This window comes from Stenella coeruleoalba (genome assembly GCF_951394435.1).
Source record: "Stenella coeruleoalba genome assembly, chromosome: 2".
Lineage (NCBI taxonomy): Eukaryota > Metazoa > Chordata > Mammalia > Artiodactyla > Delphinidae > Stenella > Stenella coeruleoalba.
The window spans coordinates 25,186,314-25,212,434 of record NC_137147.1 but is presented as its reverse complement, the minus strand read 5'-3'; the positions used below and the strand labels follow the sequence as shown (position 1 = coordinate 25,212,434).

Genomic DNA, 26,121 nt, shown 5'->3' with positions numbered 1-26,121 from the left:
TTTGCCTGTTCCAGAGCAGAGTAGGGGGAAGGATGCTAGGAATGGTCCCGTCCGGGCCCCTTACTACCATCTCACAAAGAAGCTAATGACAATGATGGCAGTGCTGGCTAATTTTGAACACATGTATTTCCAAGCACCATGTAAAGGGCTTTATGTGAATTATCTTACTTCATCTTCACAATAACCCTGAGAGGCAGTACTGTTGTTATCCCCACTTTCCAGATTTGGAAACTGAGGCTCAGAGAGGTGAAGTCACTGTCCATGCTCACACAGCTAGCAAGGGTGGATCTGGGACTTAAGCTCAGACACTCTGGGTCCAGAGAGCCTACTTTTCCCTGATGCTCTGAACAGCCTCCCTGTGCTCTGCTGTGAAATTCATGCCCAAAGAGAGGAGTTCCTTTACACCCCCTGCACCAGGCAGGTTGGTGTCCCTGCTCTGTGTTCCTTTAGTACCCTCCAAGTTTCAAGTTTTATTATTTCCAGGGCCGATACTCTGGTCTCCAGAAAGCTTTCTGTCATCTTCTTCACACACAAGAGCTAGTTCCACCTCCAGAAAGCTCTCCTTCCGGAAAGAAGAGAGAAGGAAGGTCCAGGCATGGTTTAGGGGTGAGGAGAAAAGGCTGGGTGCTGCTCTGTGTTTCCATGGCAACGCAGCAGCCTTCCTCATTACTGCTTTGTTTGCTGCTGAGGAGGGTGGTGAGGTGGGGGTGAGGCTGTCTTCTCTCCTTTCCTTCCTCACCATCCCTTCAGGCTGGGCAGCCAGGTGAGCTGAAAGCCTGCACCTGACACAACCTTGCTGGCTGGATTCCACCCGACTCCAAGCTTAGAGGCTGGGACCTTGTAGCTGGAGTCCTCCTGGGCAGAATGGCAGCCTGGGCCAGGCCTCTCAACAGCATTCCCCTCCCCGGATCCCAAAGGCTGTGAACTCCCTAAAGAGGACGGCATGTTTGTACCTCCAGGGTCTCCACAGGGCCTGGCAAGAGTAGACACTCAATGGATTCTTATTGAGCGAATGAATGAACAAATGAAAGAACAGACCAGCAATCCATCCTATACTAGAGCTACGAGTATCATTTTCACTTTCCCAAACCTCCATGCTCTGTCTCCCTTCTGGGTCTTTGCCAATACGGTTCCCTCTGCCCATGCTTCCCCACTGCACTGTGCTGATTCTGACACCTCACGTCTCAGCTTGGAGGTCACATGCCCACAGAGGGTTTCTGTGACTGCTTGAGGGTGGGCCCTCCCCATGGCCCCTGGGCTACGGGAGTGTGCTGGAGTGCAGAGGCATGTGCCTTGTGTGCTTGTGTGTCTCCCCAGTGAGTCTGGGAGCCTCGTGCAGCTGGGAACCATGTCTGCCAGGCCCCTAGATCCTGACATGAGGCCTGGCCCATAGTAAGTGTGCAGCTCTTCTTTGTGAAAGGTCAGGAAGGACGGGGTGGTTCTTTTGGAATAAGAGAGAATGAGGGAGTGGGAGTTGATGAGTGAAAAGAACAGCATACAGAACTCAAACCTCCTTAGAGTCGGATGGAAGCCAGAGCTCTTCACAGCCCAGGACCCCTCCCCTGCCCTCATCATGCATAGTGTTAACCAAATAATAGCAACAGTCCCAAGTCCTTGTGGCTGTGCAGCAGCTCACCAAAGCTCTTTCACATCCTTGGTTCCAGTCCCCAGACAGCCTTGAAGAGAGGGCCTTATGAATTGTTCCTCTCATTTTTTTTTTTTTTTGCGGTACGCGGGCCTCTCACTGTTGTGGCCTCTCCTGTCGCGGAGCACAGTCTCCGGACGCGCAGGCTCAGCGGCCATGGCTCACGGGCCCAGCCGCTCCACGGTATGTGGGATCTTCCCGGACTGGGGCATGAACCCGTGTCCCCTGCATCGGCAGGCAGACTCCCAACCACTGCGCCACCAGGGAAGCCCCTGTTCCCCTCATTTTAAGGTGCTGGGCAACTGGATAGCCACATGCCCAAAGATGAACTTGGACCCTTACCTCACACCATATGCAAAATAACTCAAAATGGATCATCAACTTTACTGTAAGAGCTAAAACTATAAGGTTTTTAGAAACATTGAAGAAAATCTTTAAGACTTTGGGTTAGGCAGAGACTTCTTAGATACAATACCAAAAACATGGTCCATAAAAGAAAATTTGATAAATTGGACTTTGTCAAAATTTATAACTTCGGTTATAACTTTGGCTTCAAAAGACACCACAAAGAAAATGAAAAGAAAAGCAAAAGACCGCAAAAAACTATTGGCAAAACACACACATGATCAAGGAAGAGCATTCCAAGCTCAAAGATGATGAAAGGGGCCCTGAGGGATGATGCCTCCAGCAGAGACAGTCTGGGTTCCTAAGTCTCGTGGACTCTCCACTGCGTTTGCTCTTTTCCAGCAGCCCCGTAGCTGAGCCCCGTAGCTGAGTGGGGCCTCCAGGCCTGACTGGGACTCTCGCTGGAGAACTGACTCAGGTAGGAAAAGTCTCTCCCAAGGCCTGCAGACTTAACCAGATGCACCTCCCTCCTTTTTCCACCTGCTTCCTCAACAAGGGCTCCCCTGAGTGGCCACCGGCAGAACTGTAGCTTCCTGCCACAGCTGACCCAGAGCCTGGGATGGCTGAGATGCCTGTTCCGTCTGCCAGGAGACCCCAGGAATGCCATCGCTGCTACTCTGACTCTCGGGCAGATGGCTTACTGTTAAAATGTACTGTGTTCAACGTAAACTATTACACTTTTACATTTGGCTAAACATGTCAGTGTATATGCGTGGAAACCAGTGACCTGGGATAATTAAACTGTGGGCAACCTAGGCAGAAAGAGAGGGGAGCAGAAAGTAGGGAAACTTAAGAAGGTAGGCAAGAGGCTCCCTGCTCCCTGCTCAGATGCTGATCCGGAGGCGGGTGTTGTCCTCCTTCCTTTTTCCAGGACTAATCTCATTACGCCCTTTTCCCCTATTTTTGTGAGTTAGCACAGGGAATCCAGACTCCCGGGCCACCTCTTGTCTCCTGTACTCTAGTCCCTTTACCTTTATTCCCTTCTCCATCCCCAGCACCCAACCATCCCTAGTACCTAGAACCATTCCAATGTGTCCCCTGGAACTCTGTGTCCACTTTTCATTTTACAGATATCTATGTGATACTTCCTGTGTTCCAGGCATTTTTCTCCATGACTGATAAACCTTAGTCCACATGTCCCTCTTAACAGCACTGTGAAGTGGGTACTAACTGATAGCACCATCCCCATTTTACAGATGAGTAAATGAGGCATGGATAAAGAGCTTGCTCCAGGTCGCTTGGCAAGTAGGAGTTGGAACTGGGATTCAGTGCCAGAGCCCGCGGTGCCCAGAAACACCCCCCAGATCCTCAGAGCATCACCTTTTCACTGGGAACTGAAACCCAAGACTCCCGAGGAGCCTTACCACCCTCTCCGCAAGTGGTTTCTGTTTCTCTCCCAATATCATGGATCTGGGGATGGGAGAGATGTCTTTCTTGCTCTTCTTTGTAACTTTCAGACTATTCTTCCCTCCTCCCTGCAAAAGCTCCCGTCTTGTACCCACGGGTGTCAGCCTAGACGTCCTGCTCCCCCTCTGTGTCATAGGCATCTACTCCCCCCAACCCGGGTCACACCCCTCCTTCCTGGAAGAGTTCAGTTCCTGCCTCAATGTCATGACACTACTGCTCCTGTCTTCATTCTTGCTGATTTCAGTATCCACATATCCACAGAGATGATCTGTCTAACAGTCTAGCCCCATGGTTCTTTGACACTCAGCCTCTCACTCCATGGAAATGCCCTAGACCTTATCACTACCAATAACTGCAATCCCTTCTTAATCTCAACATCACCCAGATCATTTTCCAACAGCCAGTTTCTGTCTGTCACCTCACACCCTCTAGGACTCAAAAATTCTTCTACCCACTGGAGCTCCAACAGCTTTCACTGTTCCTTGCCCTTCTCACGTTTCATTTCTCTCCTTACGTGCCTTAAATTCCACGGCCAGTCATTAAAATTACTCCCTTTCACCTTCAATCCTCTTGTTTCATTCTCATACTTGCTTGGGAAAACCTCCACCCTGGTTAAAACTATCTGTGTGACTCTTTCACACCTGTAAGCACATAGATGGATACAGTTGAGGGAAATGCACAGTAAGTCTGGCTGCTCTTGTTGGAAATTCAAGACCGTGAACCTCAGTGGGCCCCTAGAGCTGCCCGTCAGTCCTGCTACATTCCCCTAACCCATTCACTCCTCTGGATTTCTGCTTCTACCTTTCTTCCTGTTCTCAAACAGCCCATGTCTGCCTACCACCAGCATCACACACTCACCTGAGACCTTGTTCCCTCTTTTACTGAGAAAATAGAAACTGTAAGGAAAGCACGTCCACAATCTCCACCAGTACTCCTGCTACCGCGGGTCAGCTATCCGCCCTCAGCTCTCAGCAGAGGCCAGCTTCTCTCCTTGGGCACTAGTTCCCAACCCCTCCTACATCCTCGCTTTGCTCTAGTGATTCTGCATCTCTTACATCACCAGATTTTTATTTTCTATTGGATCGTTCCCATCAGCATACCATGCGCAGCTATTTCTCCCTTCCTAACCACTTCCACCTCTCCATGCTCTTCGAAAGAGTTGCTGACGCCGCTGGCTCCAAATCCTCTCCTATCATTCTCTCTTGCAGCTCTTCTAGTCTGGCCACCGATAACCTCCACCTTGCTTCAACTGTGGCTCCTCCTCAGTTCTACTCTTACTTGACCACATCAGCACAACTGGCCCCTCCCTTCTCTGGGAAGCATTTTCTTTACCTGGCTTCCAGGACAGCACCGTTTCCTGCTGTTCCTCCATCCTCACTGCCTGCTCGTCTCAGTCTCTTTTTCTGCTTCCTCCTCATTTGACCAACTTGCATATATTAGAGCAGCATTCCAAGGCTCAGAACTTGACCCTCACCCTCCACTCCAGTGATCCAGTCCTACGCCTCGAACCGTCATCTGTCTCCATGCTGGCGACTCCCATGTTGTGTGTCCAGTCTCTCCTCTGAACCGCAGACGCATATCCAGCCACCTGCCTGGCATGTCCACAACCCAGCTCCCGGTCCCCCCGCCGTCCTGCACTTCCCATCCAGCACTTCCTGTCTTTTTCATCCAATCGCAGCACCTCCAGTTGCTCAGTCCACAAGCCTTAGTCATCCTGGATTCCTCTCTTTCACGCTCCCCGTTCAATCTATCAGCAAGTCTGGTTGGCTCCACCTTCAAAATATTTCCAAAATCTGACCACCTCACGGCTCTCATCGCAGTCAAGGCTACCACTATCTCTCTCTCTTTTTTTTTTTTTTTGCGGTACGCGGGCATCTCACTGCTGTGGTCTCTCCCGTTGCGGAGCACAGGCTCCGGACGCGCAGGCTCAGTTGCCATGGCTCACGGGCCCAGCCGCTCCGCGGCACGTGGGATCCTCCCGGACCAGAGCACGAACCCGTGTCCCCTGCATCGGCAGGCGGACTCTCAACCACTGCGCCACCAGGGAAGCCCGAGGCTACCGCTATCTCTTGCCTGGGTTGCCACAGAGTCCTCCCAAATGACCTCTCTGCTTGCCCTCACCCCCATTTATTCTCAGTGCCAGGGTCAAAGTGACCCCTTTAAAACATGAGTCACTTCATGTCACTCCTTTGCTCAGGTACCCCCCATGCCCTTCACTCTCCCCTGTCCAGCCACGCCGGCCCATTAGCTTTTCCTCTGCTCCAGGCAAGCTTGCACCACCACTACTACCGCCCCCAGGCTTTTGCTCTGCCTGCAGTGCCTTTCCCCCACGGCTGCATGGTCTGCTCCCCTCTCTTCAAGTCTTCGCTCAGATGTCATCCTCTCAGCGAAGCCTTCCGCAATCACCCTCTTTACAATCCTAATCTCACCCTGACCCCTGCACTGCTTCTCCCCACTAGAATCCCACGAGGGAGGGATTTTTTTGTCTCGTTCACTGATATACCACCAGCATTAGTCTAGCACAAAGCAGTCGTTCACCAAATATTTGTCGAATGAACAAGCCTACTTTTCTTGAATGGGAGTGAATAATTTCTAGAGTGTGATGCAGTCTGGAGCCCAAACAAATGATCTTTTAAAATCAGAGCAACCTTGCAGGTAAGTCCAAGCAGCTGCTGGTCACATCCAGCTTTTGCTCGTACTTTCTGCTCTTACCCAGGTCTGAAGAATACGGATGCCCGTGACCACGAGCTCAGCATCTGAGTCTCTGACTCACTGTATTGGCTCACGACCATGAACAGGTGTTGATCTCCCCGGTTCAAGTTCTAGGTGAAACAGGGAGTCATTGCTGTGTGTCAGGCACTCTGTATCCTTTCCTTACTTAGTCTTGGGAGCTATTGCCTTTCTTGGAAACTAGATGAGAGAATCGTAAGACGTTAAAGATGATCATCCGTGGCCCTACCTGCGCGGCACCCCGTGATACAGTGGTTCCATCCTCTAAACTGAACCTTTCCTCTCTGAGACCTTTGTGAGGCTTGTTCATTTATATACAAGAAAAGCTTCACCAAGGTAGAAGTAGGAAGGCCCATTGGAACGACTGCTTTGTGCATTTTACAACTCTTTTAGCAAAAGGAGCAAGTGGTACAAAATAAACACTCTCCCGGGGAATCTGGGCTATTCTGTCATCTTGGCCCTGGGTTTGAGGAAGTGGTGTCTTACAGCAGCAGTCCCCAGCCTATTTGTCACACGGGACCGGCTTCATGGAAGACAATTTTTTCATGGACTGGGGGCGGGGGTAGGGCATGGTTTTGGGATGATTCAAGCACATTACATTTATTGTGCACTTTATTTCTGTTATTATTACATTGTAATATATAATGAAATAATTATACAACTCGGCATAATGCAGAATCAGTGGGAGCCCTGAGCTTGTTTTCCTGCAACTAGCTGGTCCCATCTGGGGGTGATGGGAGACAGTGACACCCGAAGTGTGTTGCTTATGTCTAGTCTGCTCTGTAAGATGCAACTTAATTGTCACTTGCCACTCACTGATAGGGTTTTGATATGAGTCTGCCAGCAACTGATTTATTATGGTCTCTGTGCAGTCAGACCTCTCTGCTAATGATAATCTGTACTTGCACCCGCCCCCCAGCGCTAGCGTCACCGCCTCAGTTCCACCTCAGATCATCAGGCGTTAGATTCACATGAGGAACGCGCAACCTAGATCCCTCGCATGTGCAGTTCACAGTAGGGCTCCTGCTCCTATGAGAATCTAATGTTGCCCTCGATCTGACAGGAGGCGGAGCTCAGGCGGTAATGCAAGCGAAGGGAGCGGCTGTAATCGCTGGCCCGCTGTTCACCCCCTGCTGTGTGATGTCCCACCAGGGGGTTGGGGACCCCTGTCTTAAAGGACAGGGCTGCATGCCATCTCAGGGCTGAGCCTCCTGCCTTGACCATTTATAAGCTCAGCGCACCCCTCCCAGCTCCCCGGCAGGCTTCTGCGTGTTGCATAATGGGGGGGGAGGGGGGCCTCATGTTTGACCTGGAAACCCCTCTGTTCACCAGGGAGCCTCCCAGGATGACTGTCTCGCCGGGTAACCTGAATATGGTGGAAAAGTCCCGGAACTTCTCGGCTGACGACTGCTTCCACTCTCGGAGCACTGTCCTGCAGGGGCAGCCCTTTGGGGGTATCCCCACTGTGCTGTTCCTCAACGTTATCTTGTGGGTGGTGAGTTCTGGGCAGTGCAGTGGGCAGACAGAGAGGTCTCACCCAGGGTGGATGGTCCAGCTTTCACAAATGATACAAGGGGCCCCAGCTGTCCGTGGATGCCAGCCACAGTGGTGGGAACTATCTGAATGTCAGTCCTGCCCAGGGAGGCTCAGGGTGGGTGGGCCTTGGAGAAGAGGAGGCTGCAGGAGCAGTGGAATCCCTGATTCTCTTCCTTGCACCCTTGTCCAAAGGTCCCCCTGGCCAGTGCCCTTGAGCCTCCCATCTGTCCCCTGATTTATTCAACGAGTGCTCTGTCCACTGTTCTGAACGTGCCACCAGCGCCTCTATTCAACCACTCTGAGCATCCACTCTGTGCTGGGATGCTGCCGGGCACTGGGAATCTAGAGTTGCAGAAGGCATGACCCCCACCCTGACAGAGCTGGCCACCTAGCGGGGAGCCCCTGGGGACCTCAGGGACAGTCTTCCCCATGGGAATTCAGGGGTCAGTCGAGGGGAAGGCATCCGTGAGCTCTCTTGCGCCATGTTGCTTTTCCTGACCTATAGGTCATCGTCTTGGTTTACTCCTTCCTCCGGAAAGCCGCATGGGACTACGGACGCCTGGCTCTGCTGATACACAACGACAGGTGAGGAGAGGCTGGGCGTCGGGAGTGAGCTGCTAGCTTCATCGGGGGATGTGCTGCTGTGACCAGTGCCCATACTGCACAGGTGTCTCGTCAGCAGGTGGCATCTTATTACCACCCCTGCCCGTGTTCTAGCCCTCCCTGCATTAGGGTGACTTGGAGAGCAGCCACCTCTGGGCACAAGGCCACTTTTTTCTCCGATCTCAGCCTTTCTGGATCTCATGGTTCCCAAGATGCATTGGCCACCTGTCTGTGCCCAGAGCTGTGTGCTCAGCAAACACGTTGAGGCGTGTCTGCTACTGGGCAGGAGGGGACCACAGCCCTCAGCCCAGGGAGCAAGGCTGGCACCTAAGAACTTTCTCCTTTTCCACCTCCCCACTACCCTTCCTGGCCGGCAGCCTGACCTCGCTGATCTATGGGGAGCAGAGCGAGAAGACGTCTCCCTCGGATATTTCCCTGGAGATGGAACACAGGGACAAGGTGGGTGCTGGGGTGGGCCTGGGCCTGGTGAGGGTGGGGGCAGGGGTCCGGGCATCTGCAGGAAGGAGCGGGTTCATCAGCTGGGGCTTTGCAATCAGCCACCCAACCACTCCTAGCAACGTGACCTTGGACAAATGCCTCCACCTTGCCAAGCCTGTCTCCCCATCGGAAATATGGAGACACTGACCGTACCTGCCTCCTAGGGTGCCGAGAAGGTGGTGGCAGTAAGTGCATGAAGGAGAAAGGGAGCAAGGAAGGCCCTCCAGAGCGATGGAGTGGAGCTAAAGCGCTCTAGATGGCGCTCGGGACTGGTCCGAGCTGAACTCCAGAAGAGAGGTCTGGCTTGCTGTCTCCACATTCTCACCTCCCTCTCACTCCTCAACCCCTCACACGTGGCTCCCACCCAGACAGCCCCAGGGCCACCAACGGTCCCATGCGATGAAATCCAATGGGCTCTCCTCAGTTCTCATCTCTCAGAAACACCTGAGTCTGTGGATCATCTTCCCTCCCTTTTTTTTTTTTTTTTTTTTTTTTCTGCGGTACGCGGGCCTCTCACTGTTGTGGCCACTCCCGTTGCGGAGCACAGGCTCCGGACGCGCAGGCTTAGTGGCCATGGCTCACGGGCCCAGCCGCTGCGAGACATGTGGGATCTTCCCAGACCGGGGCACGAACCCGTGTCCCCTGCCTCGGCAGGCGGACTCTCAACCACTGCGCCACCAGGGAAGCCCTCTTTTTAAGTTTTTTAAATAACGTATATTTTATTTTTTTAAAATATTTATTTATTTATTGGCTGCGTCGGGTCTTAGTTGCGGCACGCAGGATCTTTCGTGGCAGCGAATGGGCTTCTCTCTAGTTGTGGCCTGCAGGCTTCGTTGCCCCGTGGCATGTAGGATCTTAGTTCCCTGACCAGGAATCAAACCGGCATCCCCTGCATTGCAAGACCGATTGCCAACCACTGGACCACCAGTGAAGTCCCTGCATTCCTTTTGTTCAGCAGTCTTAACCCAGTCCGTGATGATTCCTCATCTACACAGTTAATCTAGCGTGCCCGCTTCCCCCACTGAGAGCTATACCGGTCTTACTCCCCACTGTCCCAGCACCTGGTCCAGCCTGTCGTGTAATTAGTATCGGATATGTGTTTGTTGGAAGCAAATTTTCATCCATTTTCATCCCTCCAAGAGACCTGGTCCCTTTACTTGCCGAGACCTGCCCCTGACAAGAATGGGAGCCTCAGACAGGTTCACGTCCTGGAGGTTTCCTCTGTCGAATAAGGACAGTAACACCTACCTTGCAAGGCAACTCTCAGATTTATCTTTAGAAACATCACTTCAGCTTTGTGTGGTTTTTTTTTCTGTACAATGACATTTTATTTTAAAAATATCTAGAAGATAAATCATGATGGCAGCAGTGGGGTAGTCAAACAGAAGAGGGTAGAAATTAGACACGGAGGAAGAGTGCGCTGAGGTGGCCCCTGCAGGGCCCCAGGCAGGTGGCGAGGCCTCAGCCAGGCTGAGTGGAGTGGGTGAAGCGAACACGTCTCCTCATAGCGCCCTCAGCAAGTCAGGGCGGATGTGGCGGGAGTGGGGAGGATGGAGCCACTGAGGTGGGTGCAGTGAACGGACCGCTGTCACTCAGGCTTGTCAGCTGAGCTGGCTCCTGGGAGCCTGTGGCCATTTCCACGGGGTGGGGAGAAAAGGAGAGATGTGTCTGCTTCTCAGGCCCACTGTTCAGCTGCTAAGTTTTCTGAATGGTTTATGCCTTTCAGAGGTACAATATATATGCAGGGGAGTGTGTGTGTGTGTGTGTGTGTGTGTGTGTGTGTGTGTGTGTGTGCACGTGTGTGTGAGAGAGAGGGAGAGAGAAAGAGAGAATATGGGTCCATACCTGGTCACTCACACATCTGTGTCCACGTGCCTTTCATGGGTACATAGGCCACACTTCTACTCACTACCTCTGTCCTCCCACCGATACTCCTCCACTCTGCATATCCACTAGGGCCCGTCAGCAAACCTGCTTGCTCCCTTAATGAATTGCACGTTGGCCCAGAGGTGGGAGGTGAGGAAAGACTCCCCATGTAGGGAAGGGGTGGCCAGACTCTCAGCCCAAGTCTTGTCTAGCAATTCACCCCCTCCCTGGGACTTTCCCAGTCGCCACTGCCACCATCATGCCATTTCCCGTCATCGCTCTGCCTCATCCCCGGGCTTTTATCCCTACTTTAGTTCCCTAGGATATAGCTGGGGAAATGGTCCCCCCACAAGTGGACATTCCTGATGGGCATTCCCACTGTCAACCCACCCAGCACAGGGAGGAGGCCTAGAAGGTGGGAACCTCCTTCTGTTTCATGTTTGCCTGCCCCTCATTTCTTCCTTTTGGGAAATATGCCTTCCCCAATCCATGTGGTTCTGGGGGACTATCAACCAAGTGGGCCTGCCTGGGTCGCTGATGGGCTCGTGACCCAATCAAGAGCTGCAGCCTTTTCCAAGGTTTTGCCAAACCCCTGGGATCCCAGAAGGAAGCATGACCAGGGTAACTGAAGCAGCTACAACATCTGGCAGCTTTTAGAGCTGTGGCCCTCTGCCTACCCTATGCATACAGTCCCCGAGCTGACTGCCTCTCTAGCCCCTCCCAGCCCCCGGCTGAGGCCACCTTTTCCCACCACCCGGAAACTCCAGACAGCAAGACGCTGAGAGAAATGTATAAACGACAGGACCCCCAGATGCAGAAGAAGAAACCCAGCTCAAGTTAGCATTATAACAAAAGGGTGATGTGTGGCCTGAGTGCGGGGAAATCTAAGGGAAGCAGCTGCTTCGGGTACAGCTAGATCCAGGAAGTCCAGCATTGCCACCAGGATCCCCTCTGTGGTCCTCTCTCCTCTGAGCAGGCTTTTTATCTCAGACAAGCTCCTGCATGTGGCATCAAAGACTCACAGAGCCCCTCCAGGATGCCTGGTGTTGACCGAGATGCAAGAACTCAGAGGAAGACCCTTCTCCCAACACCCATATCAGTCCCCTTAAGAGCATTTTGCTTGGCCCCTCTTGGGTCATGTTCCCGTTGGTCAACTGACCACTGGTAGCAGACACCTTCTTGACGGGCCACATGCATAGGGGAGGGGCATTTCCCAGAAGGAAGCAACGAGGGACAGACAGAAAGCAATTGACATCCACCCCAAAGTCCCTTCTCTCCCTCCAGTCTGAGGCCCACCCTCTAAGCCACCACTTGCTGTAACAGGATGCCCGACTTCTGAAAAGACATCTCCCTCAGCACCGATTCCAGTCCAGACCTTGCCGGGGGAGGAAGCCCCGGACACTGCCTCACTGCCTCGGACACCCCAGCGCTGGGTTTTCTCACACTTTCTCTCCTTTTTCCCCAGGGCTTCTATTCCTGGTTTTTCAACACCATCACCATGAAGTAAGTGCCTGAGCTTCCTGAGCCTTGTCTGGGGGAGGGTGGGGACAGGGTCTCCTGCCCTGCAGGACCAGGCCTTGGGCCTAAGTTCTGTGTCCCAACGTCCACTCCCCACTCCCCCTGCCCACCGCAGCCCGGCCCTGGCACAGGACGCTTTCTTGTGCTCCATTGGTGAAATGGGAACTGGACGCTGCCCACAGCCCATTTTCCCTCTGCCACAGTTCTCAGGAAAGACCCCTCTCACATGCTTGTAAAAATGCTTTTATGAAGCCCACACGAGGAAAAAGAAATCCTTCCCAGGTACTCTTTGCTTTACTTCTGTGAACATCATTCCTTATATTTGCCTAGATGGAAAAAACAAAAACCACCAGGCGGAAGGGCAGGTTTCCTCTCCCAGCCTCCATGCCCATTACGGAGGGACAGCCCCTGGCCCACCACACCTTCTGGATCTCTTTAGTGTGAGACCCCGCTTGGCAAGGAGAGAGACCCCGAGTCACCTGTCATCTCCCGATGGCCTCATACCAGCCAGACGCCTCCGCAGAGCAGACACCTGTCAGAGCTCCATGCCTCCACACACATGCACACACACGTGCACACACATGTGCACACACACTTACATGTGTGCACACAGCTGTCGCCACCTCAGAGCGCTGTGTGTTCCTGGGCTCTCCCTAAATATCCCCCATCTGGCCTGCCCTGCCTGTCCTTTGAACCCCTCCTCCAGGGTCCGTCCTTGCCTGGTGATGCCTGCCTTAGGGTGCAGCCTCAGTGCTCCCCAGAGGCCACCTGCACCAGGGGCCTGCCTGGACCTGCACGTCTGCTTCTTTGCCAAGGCCCTTAGGGCTTCTTCCTTCATGTACCTCCATGCCCACACCATTCAAGGGCCTTGCTGGGAGCATTCAGACATTGCCACAAGATCCCATCCACCCGCATGAGCTACACCAGGGCACCTCTCTTTCCCCAGACCTGTGGAAGGGCCTGGGACCCTTTGGGGGCACAAGATACCATGACTGGGCCTTGGGAATCCAGAGCTGGGCTTGGGACCAGCAGCCTCTGGGGTTTGAGCCCCAGCTCCACTGGTGGAGGACTCCCCATGGCCTTGGCCTCTCGTCTTCGTTCATCGTTCACCAGAGTCCCGAGGAAGTGATACAGCTAGTTTGTGCGTGGGTGGGAATCTTAGCCACATGTTGGGGGAGTGGAGGGGAGACTTTTATTTCTTGGCACCTTCTCTGGTTTTGCTTTGTTAATTTTTAAAACATGCACCAGCTTGCATAAATACATCTTTATTAAGAGAAACCTATACCTCCAGTCTCTCATGCCGCTCTTCATGACCGCCCTTTCCTGCAGAAGCCAAAGTCCCAGCGCACAAAGCCCACTCAGTCTAGTTAGAAAAACATGGGTTGACAAGACCCACTACACATGATTGATAATGGGGAGAGCATAACTGCTGGGCAAAGGGCATTTGGGAGAGCGAGAAATTAATTCCAATTTGGGGGTTCTGAAGAAGCATAGTTTTGAGCGAGGCCTTGGGGAATGGGAAGAATTTTGACCGTTGTGATGTGGAGGGCCCATCAGAAATTAAGGACTGCATGAGCAAAGGTTTGGGGCAGAGATGGACAGGGAGTGTCCAGAAATGGTAAATCTTCTGGTATGGCTAGAAACAAGAGTACATAGCAAGAGAGGGGATGAAGGATTGGGCCGGAAGGATCAGCTGGGAGCTTGACTACCATACCGAGAATCTTGGCCTTTGGTTTAGAGGCAGCAGGGAGCCAGCGACTACTTTTGAGCGGGGCACTCAGGTGATGTCTGTTTGTAGGCAGGGGCATGAGGGGTGAATGGCAGTAGGAAGAGTCCAAAGGCAACGTGAGCAGCTAAGAAGGTTTTTCCAGTGTCCAGGTGAGAGGTGTGGTGACCAGGGAAACAACACGGAGGAGACGTGGGGAGGGAGATGATGGGGCAACAACAGTCAATGGGTTGTTTCCACCTGGCTTCCACCCAGTTAGGAAAAAGGGAGAAATCGAGGTCTGGTTTCTGCGGAGGGTAATAATACCACCAGTTGGGAGATGAGGAGAGATGATGAGTTGGGAAATTAATGACATAGGGCCGGGGTGAGCATGTGAGTTGACCGGCAGGCGGTTGAGAAACAGGATTAAAGCTTAGGAGAAAGGTCGGACCTAGAGATTTAGACTTGGGATATGGGTGCACAGAGGTCGTAGTTGAAGTCATGGGAGCAGATGGGACACCCAAGGGAAAAGGCCCAAGGAAGAGACTGGTTGGGACAAGAGAAAAAGGTGGCAACCTCTAGGGCACGGGCTCACTGAAGCCAGGCAGGCGCGACGTCCAGACAGGGTGTGGTCAGCAGCCTCCAGCCCTACAAGGTTGAGTAGCATGAGCGCTCAGCAGAGGATGTCGGCTTTGGGGATGCGAATCTCCACTGGGAGCGCAGTTCCGGGACGAGGAGATGTCCAAGAAGTAGGGGCAGAGAATGGAAGCCACCTTTTTCAAGAGGTGGGTGGGAGCAGGGAAGGAAGGATATTGGATGGAACTTGAAGGGAAACTGGTGAAGGAGTGGATGCTTAAGGAGTTTCTTGGGGTTTTGTTTTTTAAGAGTAGCAAATGAGCCCTTGAACCTGGCTGTAGTTGAAAGGGAAGAAGTGTGGGCATCTGTAGAGACAGATGGATGTTAATTTAAAGATGAGACAGGTAGAGCAAGTCTCCAGCAAGTGGTAGAGGAGAGGAAGTGATTAGAGCAGAGATGAGAATTAATTGTGAGTAGGAGAAAGAGTGATGCCTGGAATGTCATGGGGCCGGCACTTTAAAAAGTGGCGGGAAGAGAACAGAATTGAGTAGAGGAATATGTATAGGCAGACTCAAAAATTCAGGCTTCCCTCAGAACTGTAAGATAGGCTGCTGAGTATAACCTGCGCTGGTGCAGATGGAGCAATGGGCCCAGTGGGGAGGCGGGAATTGTCAGCCCAGAAAGGAGATTCTTGTGTTCTTCGTCCCGTCCAGCCCTCTGCTCCCTCCACCTGGATGGAGGCTCTCACCCTGCCTCTGGCACGCTGCTTCTATCAGGTGAGCAGATCTTGGCACCCCAAGCCTGCAGGGGGACATTCCCCCATTCTCCCTTCTCACCAGTTCTCATCCACCCCATTCTTGGGATTTAATTCTCAAGTCCAAGGCAGGAAGTATTTTAACTGCTTGAAGTTAAAAAAAGGTTGAGAGCTCTAAATAATTACCTAAATGGTGATACTGAAAGCCTTAAAGATATGCTCTTTGTAATAGTGTTGAAAAATAAATCTGAATCCTGGACTGAGTGCTAGGAGTTGCATGCAACCTTCAAGTCTGATCAGAGGGCAAGGGTGAGTAAACTATGGCACGTCCACCAAAGGTGGGGGCGTGCAGCTTGGGGCTGGGTATGAATCAATAATCCACAAACAGAGGCTATTGTCACCATTATTATTGGGCAGCCATAAAAATATTTAGACAAAATGTAAAACGGTCAGAAAAGACTTAAGATTAAATGCTGAGCAAAAGAGCAGTACATCAAATGCTGTTGATACTACAGTCAAAGTTAAACCAGCAATACAATAAGAAGCTAAAGGAAATTGGCCAAAATGATTAATAGCCATTATCTTAGGTTTGATGAGATTGTGGGTGAATGATTTTCTTCTTTTGTTATTTTCCAAAGTTTCTATAATAAGCATGTATTGCTTTAAAGTGTTTTAATTGAAGTATAACACACGTACAGAAAAGTGCACAAAAAATGTGTCCAGCTCAATCATCACAAGCAAAGCCTATACAAGCACCATCCCGATAAAGAATTAGAACATTGCCAAGACCCCAGAAGCCCTCCTCCTTCTCCCTCCCAATCTCCTATCACCTCCCGCCTCTCCAAAGGTAACCAGTATCCTGACTTCTAACTCTGTAGTTCAGTATTGCCTATTTTTGAACTTTGTATATGAAATGATATGGTATGTATTGTTTGTGCCTGACATCTTTTACTCAACGTTGCATTTGTGGGGTTCAGCTATGGTCATTCATTTTTATCTCTGTATGGTATTTCATTACATACATATAATGTGATGTATATAGCTCACTATATATATATTTCACTACATATATATTTCAATTCTTGTGTCCATTCTACCTTTGATAGACAATTAGGTTGTTTCCAGTTTGGGGCTGTTACAAAATAACGTGTCTGTGACATTCTTATACGTGTCTCTTGGTGCCCATGTGCATGTATTTCTGTTGGGTATAAACCTAGGAGTGGAATTGCTAGGTCATAGGGTATACTTATAGTCAACTTCTGTAGATAATGTCCACTCTTATCCAAAGCTGTGTGCCAGAGTAAGTACCCGTGAGTGTGAGAGAGCTCCCGGCATCCCACACCCTCACCAGCACTTTCTCACCAACACTTTCCTCACCGACTTTCCAACTTTGGCCAGTCTGGCAGTGTGGAGTGATACCTCATTGTGGCTTTGAGTACCCCTTTTTAATTTAAGGAACAACTTTTTGAAAAATAGGATGAATCCTGTTATCACTAATGGTTTATTCAGTGCCTGCGCTATAGCAAGCCCTCAACATGTTTGAAGAAGCAATAAAAGAGGAAATAAATGCCTGATTTAAGAGGGCTTCTGGATTCCCAGGAGGGTATCTGTAGCCTCTATCTTTGATACGCCTGTGAAATTCAGTGAAATACATTTCAGGCATAACAAGTTTTGAGAAGGGTGATATCTCTAAAGATTAAAAACTCGGGGGTAGGGTGGTCATCTTCTCTCCCTTTCCTCTACCTCCGACTTCCGTTGTAGCCACACTGGCTCCTGAGCAATGTCCTTGTCTCTGTGTCTCTTCCAGGAACGAAGATCTGATTAGCAAGTGTGGAGATGATGCCCGTATCTACATCATGTTCCAGTATCATCTCATCATCCTTGTGCTTATCCTCTGCATCCCCTCCTTGGGCATCATTTTGCCCATCAACTACACTGGAAATGTTCTGGGTAGGCAGAGCTCAGCAGGTCCCGGGCCCGGCCCACTAGACCTAAGAGGCAGCCCGGTAGGCAGGACAGAACTTGGGTCTTGAGCGTCTAGGAATCTAAATTTTAATTGCACTTCTCAAAATTAGTTATGTGACCTTAGGCAACCCACGCTTCAGTTCTCTCACGTGGAAACCGGAGATGATACCTCTTTTGGTATAAATTTGGCCCAGGGCCTGGCACACAGAAGGCAGATAGTAGTAATTCAGTCTAAAACTGAATGTTTATTTATGACCCCACACTGCATCTGTCCAGATGTTCCTGGAGGGCTTGTTATGACATGTGACCCACTACAAAGATCTCTGGACCTGATCTCTCTCTGTACCCACTCTGATGGACACAGCACGCAGAATTTCTCATAGGGATTCTATCCACACTCCTTATAACAGGGTAAATTTTCACACAATAATGTGGTGGGTGAGGGCTTGGGCTTCAAAGACAGAAAAATCATGGTTCCCCAACTTTTACCCACATCTGCTTCCCAGAAAATTATTTCATCTTATACAGTGTCCTCAGGCCTCAGTTTCCTCAACTGTCATAGGGATAGAGAGACAATGCGTGTCAAGTGGTTGGCACAGTGCCTGATAGTGGGCACTTTGAATAACAGCCAGGGTTTCACTAGGAAATGCAAACATAGAGCTGTATGAGGCCCATACAACTAGGTGGTACAGGATAGCACCTTAAGTGCCCAGGTGGCAGCCAGGTGTATGCTGATTGCTCAAGTTTCCACCTATTTCTCCTCGGCCAGTGGTAGACCTCAGTTACTTCAAGGTAGCCCCCATTTCTCATGCTACCAAATACCACCACCAGAGTAAATAACTACTGAGCCCTGCCTTCCCAGATTCTCATCCTAAGAGCTAGTATGTTGGCAATGATAGTATGATAGTACGACAATGATAGTATGATTTCATAAAACTTGGAGATGTCTAAACCAGCGCACTGATACACTCAGCCAGAAGGATTTGCTCTGTTTGAATGAGGCAGCAATGCATTTTCAGAAGTTCTGGGTTTTGTGATTGTTGCCAGCGGTAACAGTGTTGCTAATTTCATCATTCCGCTCATGGTGGGGCTGCCGGGTCCCTCCCACCAGCGTTCACTGGTGTCTACCCTGAGTCAGTCACGCCCTGGGGTTGCCGCACCAATGCTCGGTCTTGCTTCACAGCCGAGGAGCCCCAGTCAGCAGTCCCAGGGAGGAGAGGAGGCCTCTGATGGGGCTGTTTGGAAGCTGGGGACAACCTCTGGGGAACTAGAAGGAAGACCAGGACGTAGACAAGCATCTCTAGACCCCGGGCATTCGCTCAGGAACCCTGAAGTCTGGCACCCAACCAGTCAAGGTGCCAGGCTTGAGGTCAGCAACTTTCTTCTCTTTCAGACTGGAATAGTCACTTTGGTCGGACCACCATTGTCAATGTCTCCACAGAGTAGGTACCTGATCCTCTTACCTCCCATTCTACTGGCTTGGGGGCTGGGTGTTAGCGTGGAGAGATGGTCCAATGTGTGGGTCCGAAGCATGAGCCCCACTCTGCTGATAAGAAAGGCCTGGTTTCCTGGGGAGCCCAGGTTCCAGGTGGGATGCCGGAAGTTGCATCCTCTTGGTGAGGAAGTATTCTTGGTGTCTCAGTGTCCCCATCTCTGTAATGGGTGGAACTACCTAAACGGGTCACTCCTGAAGATTTGCAAATATGGTCCTATTTGCTTAGTATGTCCAGCTCCCAACAGGATTACTGCAGTAAGCAGAGGTTTAAGGTATTGCTTCCCTGCCCACAAAATAGTTCAGGTCAACCTTCATATAACCGAGTGAAGCTCAGACCTGACTCCCACAGCAGCGAGACAGAGGAACCACAGGAGCTGGGTTCATGCCCCGGCTTTGCCATTAGCCTGCCCTGGGTCTGGGGCAGTGCACCCTCCCACTCTGAGCTTCATCCCTAGTCCATGGTGGGGGGAAGAGCTGTTGGACATGACCTCTAAGCCCCCTCCAGCCCTCATGGTCTGGGAACCTGTGGATTTTAACGTCAGCCAACCCAGTTGGTGACCAGATCAATCTGTACTGAGCCAGATGCGGCCCTGCCGGTCCAGGCTGAGACATCAGTCCCCCCCTAGGTCTCATGGCCAGGCTTGGCCGACTTCCTGACAGAGCTGAAGCACTACTTCCAATACCTGAAGCAGGTGTGAGTGGGGTTTGCACACTCCTGCCCCACCTCCCCTTGCCCCACCCCTGGTCCCCTGCCCCTGCACCCCTGCAAACTCCGTCAAATTCCAAATCCATCAAAGTCCAAACTCAGCAGAATGGTTGGGCACCCTCTCGCCTCCACCTTCAACCAACTCTTTCCCGGGTACTGGCAACACCAGAGCAGAGCTTACCAGCCTCTCCCAGGCCAGCCACTGTTGTAAGTGTGGCACCTACAACTTCCCAACTAGAAGTGAATTTTAATAGGGCAGCAAAGAGCCTTCAACGTTTGTAAGTCCATACTGGCAGAGAGCTGGAATGTCCCTTAGGGACCGTGTCACCTTGCCCCCTCCGAGAACACTGAGGAGAGAAACATGTAACTAGATGGGGGAGGTTAGGTGAAATGCCAGCGCGGGGACAGTGGTGAGGAGATATTCTGAAGCAAGGCAGCCTTTCTCTCCTCCAACTGCACCACATAAGGCGGGCCCTATTTCCGAGCGGTCCTCCTGGCTGGATGCCTTGGGACAGCATCACGTGAGCACAGAGCCCAAGCGCCAGCCCTCTTCCTACCCCAGGGAGGCGGGCCGAATCTGCAGGCCTGCGTGTGACCCCGGAGTCCCTTACCACAGAGGCCGGGTGGCCCCTCCTGCTGTCCTCACGGTCGGCGGGGGCGGCCTGAGCCACAACCGCCGGCAGCACGACACGGCGTGAAGAGTGTAAGTGCTTCTGCAGCTCCGGGTTCACCTCCCGGCACTGCCACAGCTAGGAGTGACCTCGAGCGGTCACTCTAGCCCTTGTTTCCCTACGGGTAAAATGAAGACATTCACAGTACCACCTTCACGAGGTGCAAGAGTCTAGTGAGAAAATGTCCACAAAGCATCTAGTCCCACCCTGGGCCTGACGTATAGTAAGCACTCAATGAACGTGAGCCTCTATTAGTTGGAGTGGACGTCCCCTTCTCCATTCCCTTCCAAGGTGCCTGAGTGTCTGGAGGCACCAGAGGGTGGCGCTGGGGAGACCGTGTGGGGTGGAAGTGGGGGTCTCACGCCTCCTGTGTCTTGTTCTTGGCAGGAGTAAGTTCCTGTGGCTGCACAGCTTCTTCGCTTTCTTATACTTTGTCACCAACTTCCTCTTCATGACTCATCACTGTTTAGGGTTTGTGCCCAAGAAGAGCTACAAGGTGAGTAAGTGAAAAGAGCTACCAGAGCAACACCCTCTCGGCTAGAGGCTCTCCCCAGCCGGACACCATCCCACCCCCATACTTCAGAGGCATCCCAGCTTGGTGTGTTCTGCACACCTGGGGGTGGGCAGTCTCACCTGAGTAGGGCAAGCCTCCTCTGCTTATCCCTGGGAATCGTCACCTGGCACATCTGTCTGGGCTGTTAAACCACTAATACACTTCCAAACCAATTGGTAAATAGCTGCTCCCAGGTGCCTTCTCCCCCTGCACCCCTGCTGCCCTGGACCCTCTCCAAGGACCCCTGGAGCTCCCCACCGTCAGAAAACTAAAGGCTTAACTAAGCCCTGAACCTGCGAGGGGCCTCCGTCTTCAGCGGCCAAGGCCCCCTGCTGACCCTCTGGGTAGATATTTTGACTTGCTGTGCCCAAGCTTCTTGCCCTTCCACCATCTCCCTGAGGTCAGAGACCCCATGTCCTGCCCCAGTGTTGTCCCCACTGTCTTGGTTTGTGTGTCCCCCATCCTACCTCCCAAGCAGACCCTGAGACAGGGATTTGAGTAGCGTTCACTTATTTGGGAGGTGATCCCAGGAAGGACCACTAGGTGGGTAGGGTCTTCTGCGGTGGAAGGTGGCAGGTAAAAGCGAGATCAGCTCCTTCAAGCTGTCCATCCTAAAGGACGGATTCACTTTACCCCACCCCAGAATGCAAACGCACATACCCCTGAAAGGTAATCCCGAATGTTTCAGCCTGAGGCTTGGGCACCCCTGACCAGTCTGGACTCGGCCACTTCAGCTTTCCTTCTTGCCACCAGAAGCTTCTGCCCAGACTCCCCTCTCTTGCAGCACAGTTTACCAGACTGTCACCTTGAGGCGATGGCTCAGGAAGACATTTCCCACTCACAGAATAAAATGTGGACTTTGAGGGGCTTCCACATTCCCTCCCCAGAGTCTAGCTCGCCTCCTAACTCCCCTGCACAGTCTGATGAGAGGGACGACCCAGCGAGGTGGGACGTCACTTGGCGCGGCGGAGGTGCGGGGAGACTGTAATCAACAAGAGGGTGTGAGCAGCCCTTGCAGGGCGTGGGCTGTGGTCCTTCCCCAGGCCCTGTCTGCAGCCTCTGGCTCGCCCTCCATCACAGCCGTCTATGGCAAGGAGTCCACGGGGGGCACAGAGGTTAACAGAGGTGTAGCTTCCCGGGCTGCAGCTTCCCACGGCCTGCTGACCCCAGGGACATGGGCTGGGGCAGCTGACACCTGGCTCACCCAGCAAGGAGGCGGCCTGGTGTGAGTAGAAAACCCACTCCAGGTTCTGGGCCACCTGAAGACCCAGACTCCAGGAGTCCTGTGTGAGCACAGGCTTCTTTCTCCATTGACCTTCCCCACCTAGGTCACAAGGACACTAATGATCACCTATGTCCCCACGGACATCCAAGACCCAGAGATCATCATTAAGCATTTTCAGTAAGTGGGTCGGGTGGGCTGAGGCGTGGATTGCATCCTCCTGGTAACCCTGCCTGGGTCCTCATGTGGGTCGTGATGCACAGGATGGTGGAGTGGGGCTGTGGCTCACCCCAGATTCAGCTCAGGATCAACCTTGCAGAATGGGGGAGGCCCTGGTTGGGGCCAGAGCAGGGTTTCTGAAGTCAGGGAATTTCTGCTTGGCATGGGTGTGATGGGGAATGCCTTACCCTTGTACCGCCAACTGTGGAGCCCAGGGAGCTGCCAGATGGCAGTTATCTAGAGCGGGTCATCTTGAGGCAACTTTTGTGACCCGAGCTCCTAGCCACAGGAGCCAGTTATCTCTCCATGAGCAGCAATTTCCAGCTCTGCTCCCTGGCCCTGTTCTGTGTCACCTGGGGAAGATGTGGCAACTCTCAGATTAACAGGGATCAACCCTGACATCCAGCCTTAGGAGCAAGGGGTGGATTCTACCATCCAAGCAGCAGGAACCATGGGTATAGCTGAGCCCCCTAGCCCTGTAGGCTGTAGCTCTGGGTAGGGGGTGGGGGGTGGGGAAGGGGGAGGTCCCCAGCCCTACGGAATGGCTCAACCTCCATGTTTGTGGCTTCAGTGAGGCCTATCCAGGGTGCGTAGTGACCAGAGTCCACTTCTGCTACGACGTCAGGACCCTGATTGACTTGGACGATCAGAGGTGAGGCTGTAGCGGGACCTGTCTGAATCTGGGGTGGGGAGAGAAGGAGAGGTTGTGGCTCTGCTGGCACCCTGACCACAAGATCCTTCTCCCATTGCCCATTGGCTGACAGGCGCCATGCAATGCGGGGCCGGCTCTATTACACTGCCAAGGCCAAGAAGAAGGGGAAGGTGATGATCAAGGTCCATCCCTGCTCCCGGCTGTGCTTCTGCAAGTGCTGGGTTTGCTTTAAAGAGGTAACTGGCAAGGGCATCGGGGGACACAGCGGAGGGGCTAGGGCACCGGGTCTCCAGGCTTTGTCCAGGGCTCTGGGCAGCGCCCCTTGCCCGCACCCTGGGGCCACAGGCCTCATTCAGGTCTGCTCTGTGCTGCGGCACCTGGCTCCCGCTTTCCTTTCCACCCGTCCTATCTCGCTGTTGAGAGGAGTCTTCCTTGGGGCCCCCTCCGGAGCGATCCAGGGACGCTTGTTCTTGGCCCCTCCTGGGCTTGGATGGGAGGACCAGTGAGGTCACAGCAGGCTGCTATAGGCTCCCAGGCCTCGGGCTTTCAGAGAGCTAGGACAGGAATATTTGAAAGCAGTGGATTCAGTCTTATCGCCCAACCACCGTGGCTAGAAGGAGGTCTTGGCAGGACTGAACTCCAGCGAGTCCAGAAAAAGAATCATCCCCTTTCCTGAAAATGCTACAGACACATTCTGTCACTCCTCTGGAGGCTACTCGGAGTCCAAAGGCACCCCCTTACCCCCAGCGATGCCTCGCTTTCGCTAGATCTAAGAGCAGGGAGCTAATCTCAGAGTCATAGCCTCTTCCTCTTCTAGAGCTGGGATCTTGGAGCCCACCTGGGGTCTGGAGCTTTTTGCCGGGCTTCCAAGGGAGCCGGGGATGGAACCGAGCCCTCGGGCCTGCCGCCTGAGTGGAGAGAGGCCTCCCATCCAGGCGTGAGGCCTGGAGCTCTGGCTGCTCCAGCTCTGAGGGCCACATCTCACCCCAGGTAGACGCAGAGCAGTATTATAGTGAGCTGGAGGAGCAGCTGACTGATGAGTTCAACGCTGAGCTCAACCGCGTGCGGCTGAAGCGTCTGGACCTGATCTTTGTCACCTTCCAGGACTCCAGGATGACAAAGCAGTGAGTGCCAGGGCCAGCTGCTTGCTGTGCCCAGCCCAGCCCTGACAGTGGGCCTCTGCTTCTCTGAAACCATCCTCTTTCACCCCCATTCCAGCCAAGGGGAGGAGGAGAGCGAGCCTCCCTCCGGTTTGCCATATTCTGCCCTCCCCTCGACCCCTCCATGCTCCTCATGGGCATGGAGCCACCATCTTGCTTTCTAGAGCATGGCCACATCCGTCTTCCCCCAGCTGCCAGGCTCAGCTTGTCTCCAGAGATGCCCAGGCCCTGGGCTCTTCACTCCCATATGTTCTTGCTTCAGCACAGAAGTGGTCAGAGTAGCTGTTGACCTCTTGGTTCCTCTTCCAGGCCTTGACAAGAATGGCACCCAGTTCTCCCTCATTGCACATCACCCCTCCCCTCACCACGAGTGACAGAGTCAGGGTAGAGGAGCCCTGCTTGCCATTGCTCCTCTCCTGCTGCAAACCTCCCCTGATTCATAGCCCTACTGCCTCCTCTCTCCTCCACGTCAGCCTCTGGCAGCCCCACCTTGATAGGGAGTGGATGAGGGCCACTCTGGAATGTTCTGGAAGGAATCTTAGGACTGGGTCAAATAGATGGGAGCCTCAGAATCAGTCTTTTGAGGATTATGGGGCCCTCCTCTCCCCGAGGGAGCCTGATCACTCACCACATTTGTCCTCACCGCCCCCAACCCTACCAAGGAACAGTGGCAGAAGCTAGAGTTTAGTCGCAAAAAATTGTGTACAATTTTGCAAGTCACTTACACCCTCTAATTTCTTACCTATCAGATTTGATTACGTATATCTTCCCTGTCCTCCTCCCAGAGGGTTAAGAAGGGATATGTGTTCTAGTTACTCTCTGCAGAGAGGATCTAAGGTCTAATTACAGCAGATGTGTGAATTAGAAAACCAAAGATGAGGCTCCGGTGCCAGCACCCGCCCCTCTTTGGTTGTGTCTTCAGTAATCTGTGCAATTAAGACGATGTTAATCACCAATTAGCACAGCGTCATGCACTGTGTAGAACTCAATAGTCGGTAGCTACGGATACTAAGATGGGGCTGAAATGAATACCTCTCCTGTCAACCTCACAGAAAGAGCGCGTCTTTGTGCTGTCACTACTGTTAAGGGGAAAAGACGTGAACTGAGAACCGTGTGGCCCCCTTTTTCCTGGACAGTCCCTCCCTCTAACGCCCCTTTCGTTCAGTGACTAGGCCTTGGGGACTGCCCACTTACAAGGTCGAGAGAGACATATCCAAGTCTCCAAGACTTCCCAGGAAGTGGATGAGTCTCTACCTGTGGGATGACCACAGCGGCCCCGGGCCCCTGGCATGAGCCCTCCCCCACCGCGGGCCATCGTCCTCACCCCCGGACCTCTGTCTGCTCCCGCATCTCCGCAGCATCCTGGAGGATTACAAGTTCATCCAGTGCGGTGTGTCGGCCCAACAGTCCTCGGTGACCACCGTCGTCAAATCCGACCGCTGGAGGGTTGTCCTTGCCCCACACCCCAAAGACATTATTTGGTAAGCCCTCTCCGTCCCTCCCCTCTCCTTTGAGCTCCTCTGGGACTGAAGAAGGCCGTAGGACGGGGAAGGGAGTCAGGGCCTGTCCTCCTGCTTCACTGCCCACACACGGCCCCCGCTGGGCTGTTTCTCTCGTGGGCATCACAGCCTCCTCCCACGCCCAAGCCCACCCCACCACAAGCATGGAAGGCACCAGTCTTTGGGGAAAGAGTTTTTTCCTGCAGAAAGAATTCGGATCGTTTTTTTGGCTCGCTTTACAAGTGGTGTGGCTGAGGGGAAGGCCCAGGGCTGTCTCATGCAGGTGTGGGTGGGCCCACGGGCTTGAATTAGACCAGGGCAGCCTGGTCCACAGCTGGCACACAGGAAGCAGCACGGGCTGTGTCTGAGGGCTGAGACCCGGGGTCCTAAGTGCGTCTCCCTCCTCCGTCCTGCCCAGGAAACACCTGTCTGTCCGCCGCTTCCATTGGTGGGCCCGCTTCATCGCAATCAACACCTTCCTCTTCCTCCTCTTCTTCTTCCTCACCACGCCTGCCATCATCATCAACACCATCGACATGTACAACGTCACCCGCCCCATGGAGAAGCTGAAGGTGCCTCCTCTGCCCAGGCCAGGCGCGGGGGCCCCAGGGAGATGAAGGAAGAACTCAGGCGAGGAGGGGGTGGGAGGCCCACTGGGACGTGACTCCGATGCCCGCACACTTGTGGCCGTGGCAGCGGTGTAAATGGTGGCACAGCGCTTCCTGTGCTCTAAAGG

At 52.9% G+C, this 26,121-nt stretch overlaps 1 protein-coding gene across 7 annotated transcripts in view; it reads left to right on the top strand.

Moving 5' to 3' along the window:
• Positions 1-26,121, top strand: part of TMEM63C (transmembrane protein 63C) — a 71,375-nt gene that overhangs the window by 29,809 nt on the left and 15,445 nt on the right. For 4 of the 7 annotated variants that reach the window (XM_079915058.1, XM_079915061.1, XM_079915055.1 and 1 more), the window contains exons 3-17: positions 2,393-2,468; positions 6,174-6,255; positions 7,520-7,682; positions 8,229-8,308; positions 8,704-8,785; positions 12,156-12,193; positions 17,051-17,193; positions 18,602-18,650; positions 20,468-20,576; positions 21,962-22,035; positions 22,646-22,726; positions 22,839-22,962; positions 23,717-23,850; positions 25,245-25,367; positions 25,804-25,957. In XM_079915058.1, the coding sequence (XP_079771184.1) occupies positions 6,248-6,255; positions 7,520-7,682; positions 8,229-8,308; positions 8,704-8,785; positions 12,156-12,193; positions 17,051-17,193; positions 18,602-18,650; positions 20,468-20,576; positions 21,962-22,035; positions 22,646-22,726; positions 22,839-22,962; positions 23,717-23,850; positions 25,245-25,367; positions 25,804-25,957 (1,362 nt within the window). In that variant the 5' untranslated portion in view covers positions 2,393-2,468; positions 6,174-6,247. The remainder of the gene's footprint in view (positions 1-2,392; positions 2,469-6,173; positions 6,256-7,519; positions 7,683-8,228; positions 8,309-8,703; positions 8,786-12,155; positions 12,194-17,050; positions 17,194-18,601; positions 18,651-20,467; positions 20,577-21,961; positions 22,036-22,645; positions 22,727-22,838; positions 22,963-23,716; positions 23,851-25,244; positions 25,368-25,803; positions 25,958-26,121) is intronic. The other 3 variants (XM_079915057.1, XM_079915059.1, XM_079915060.1) reach the window with 3 other exon arrangements.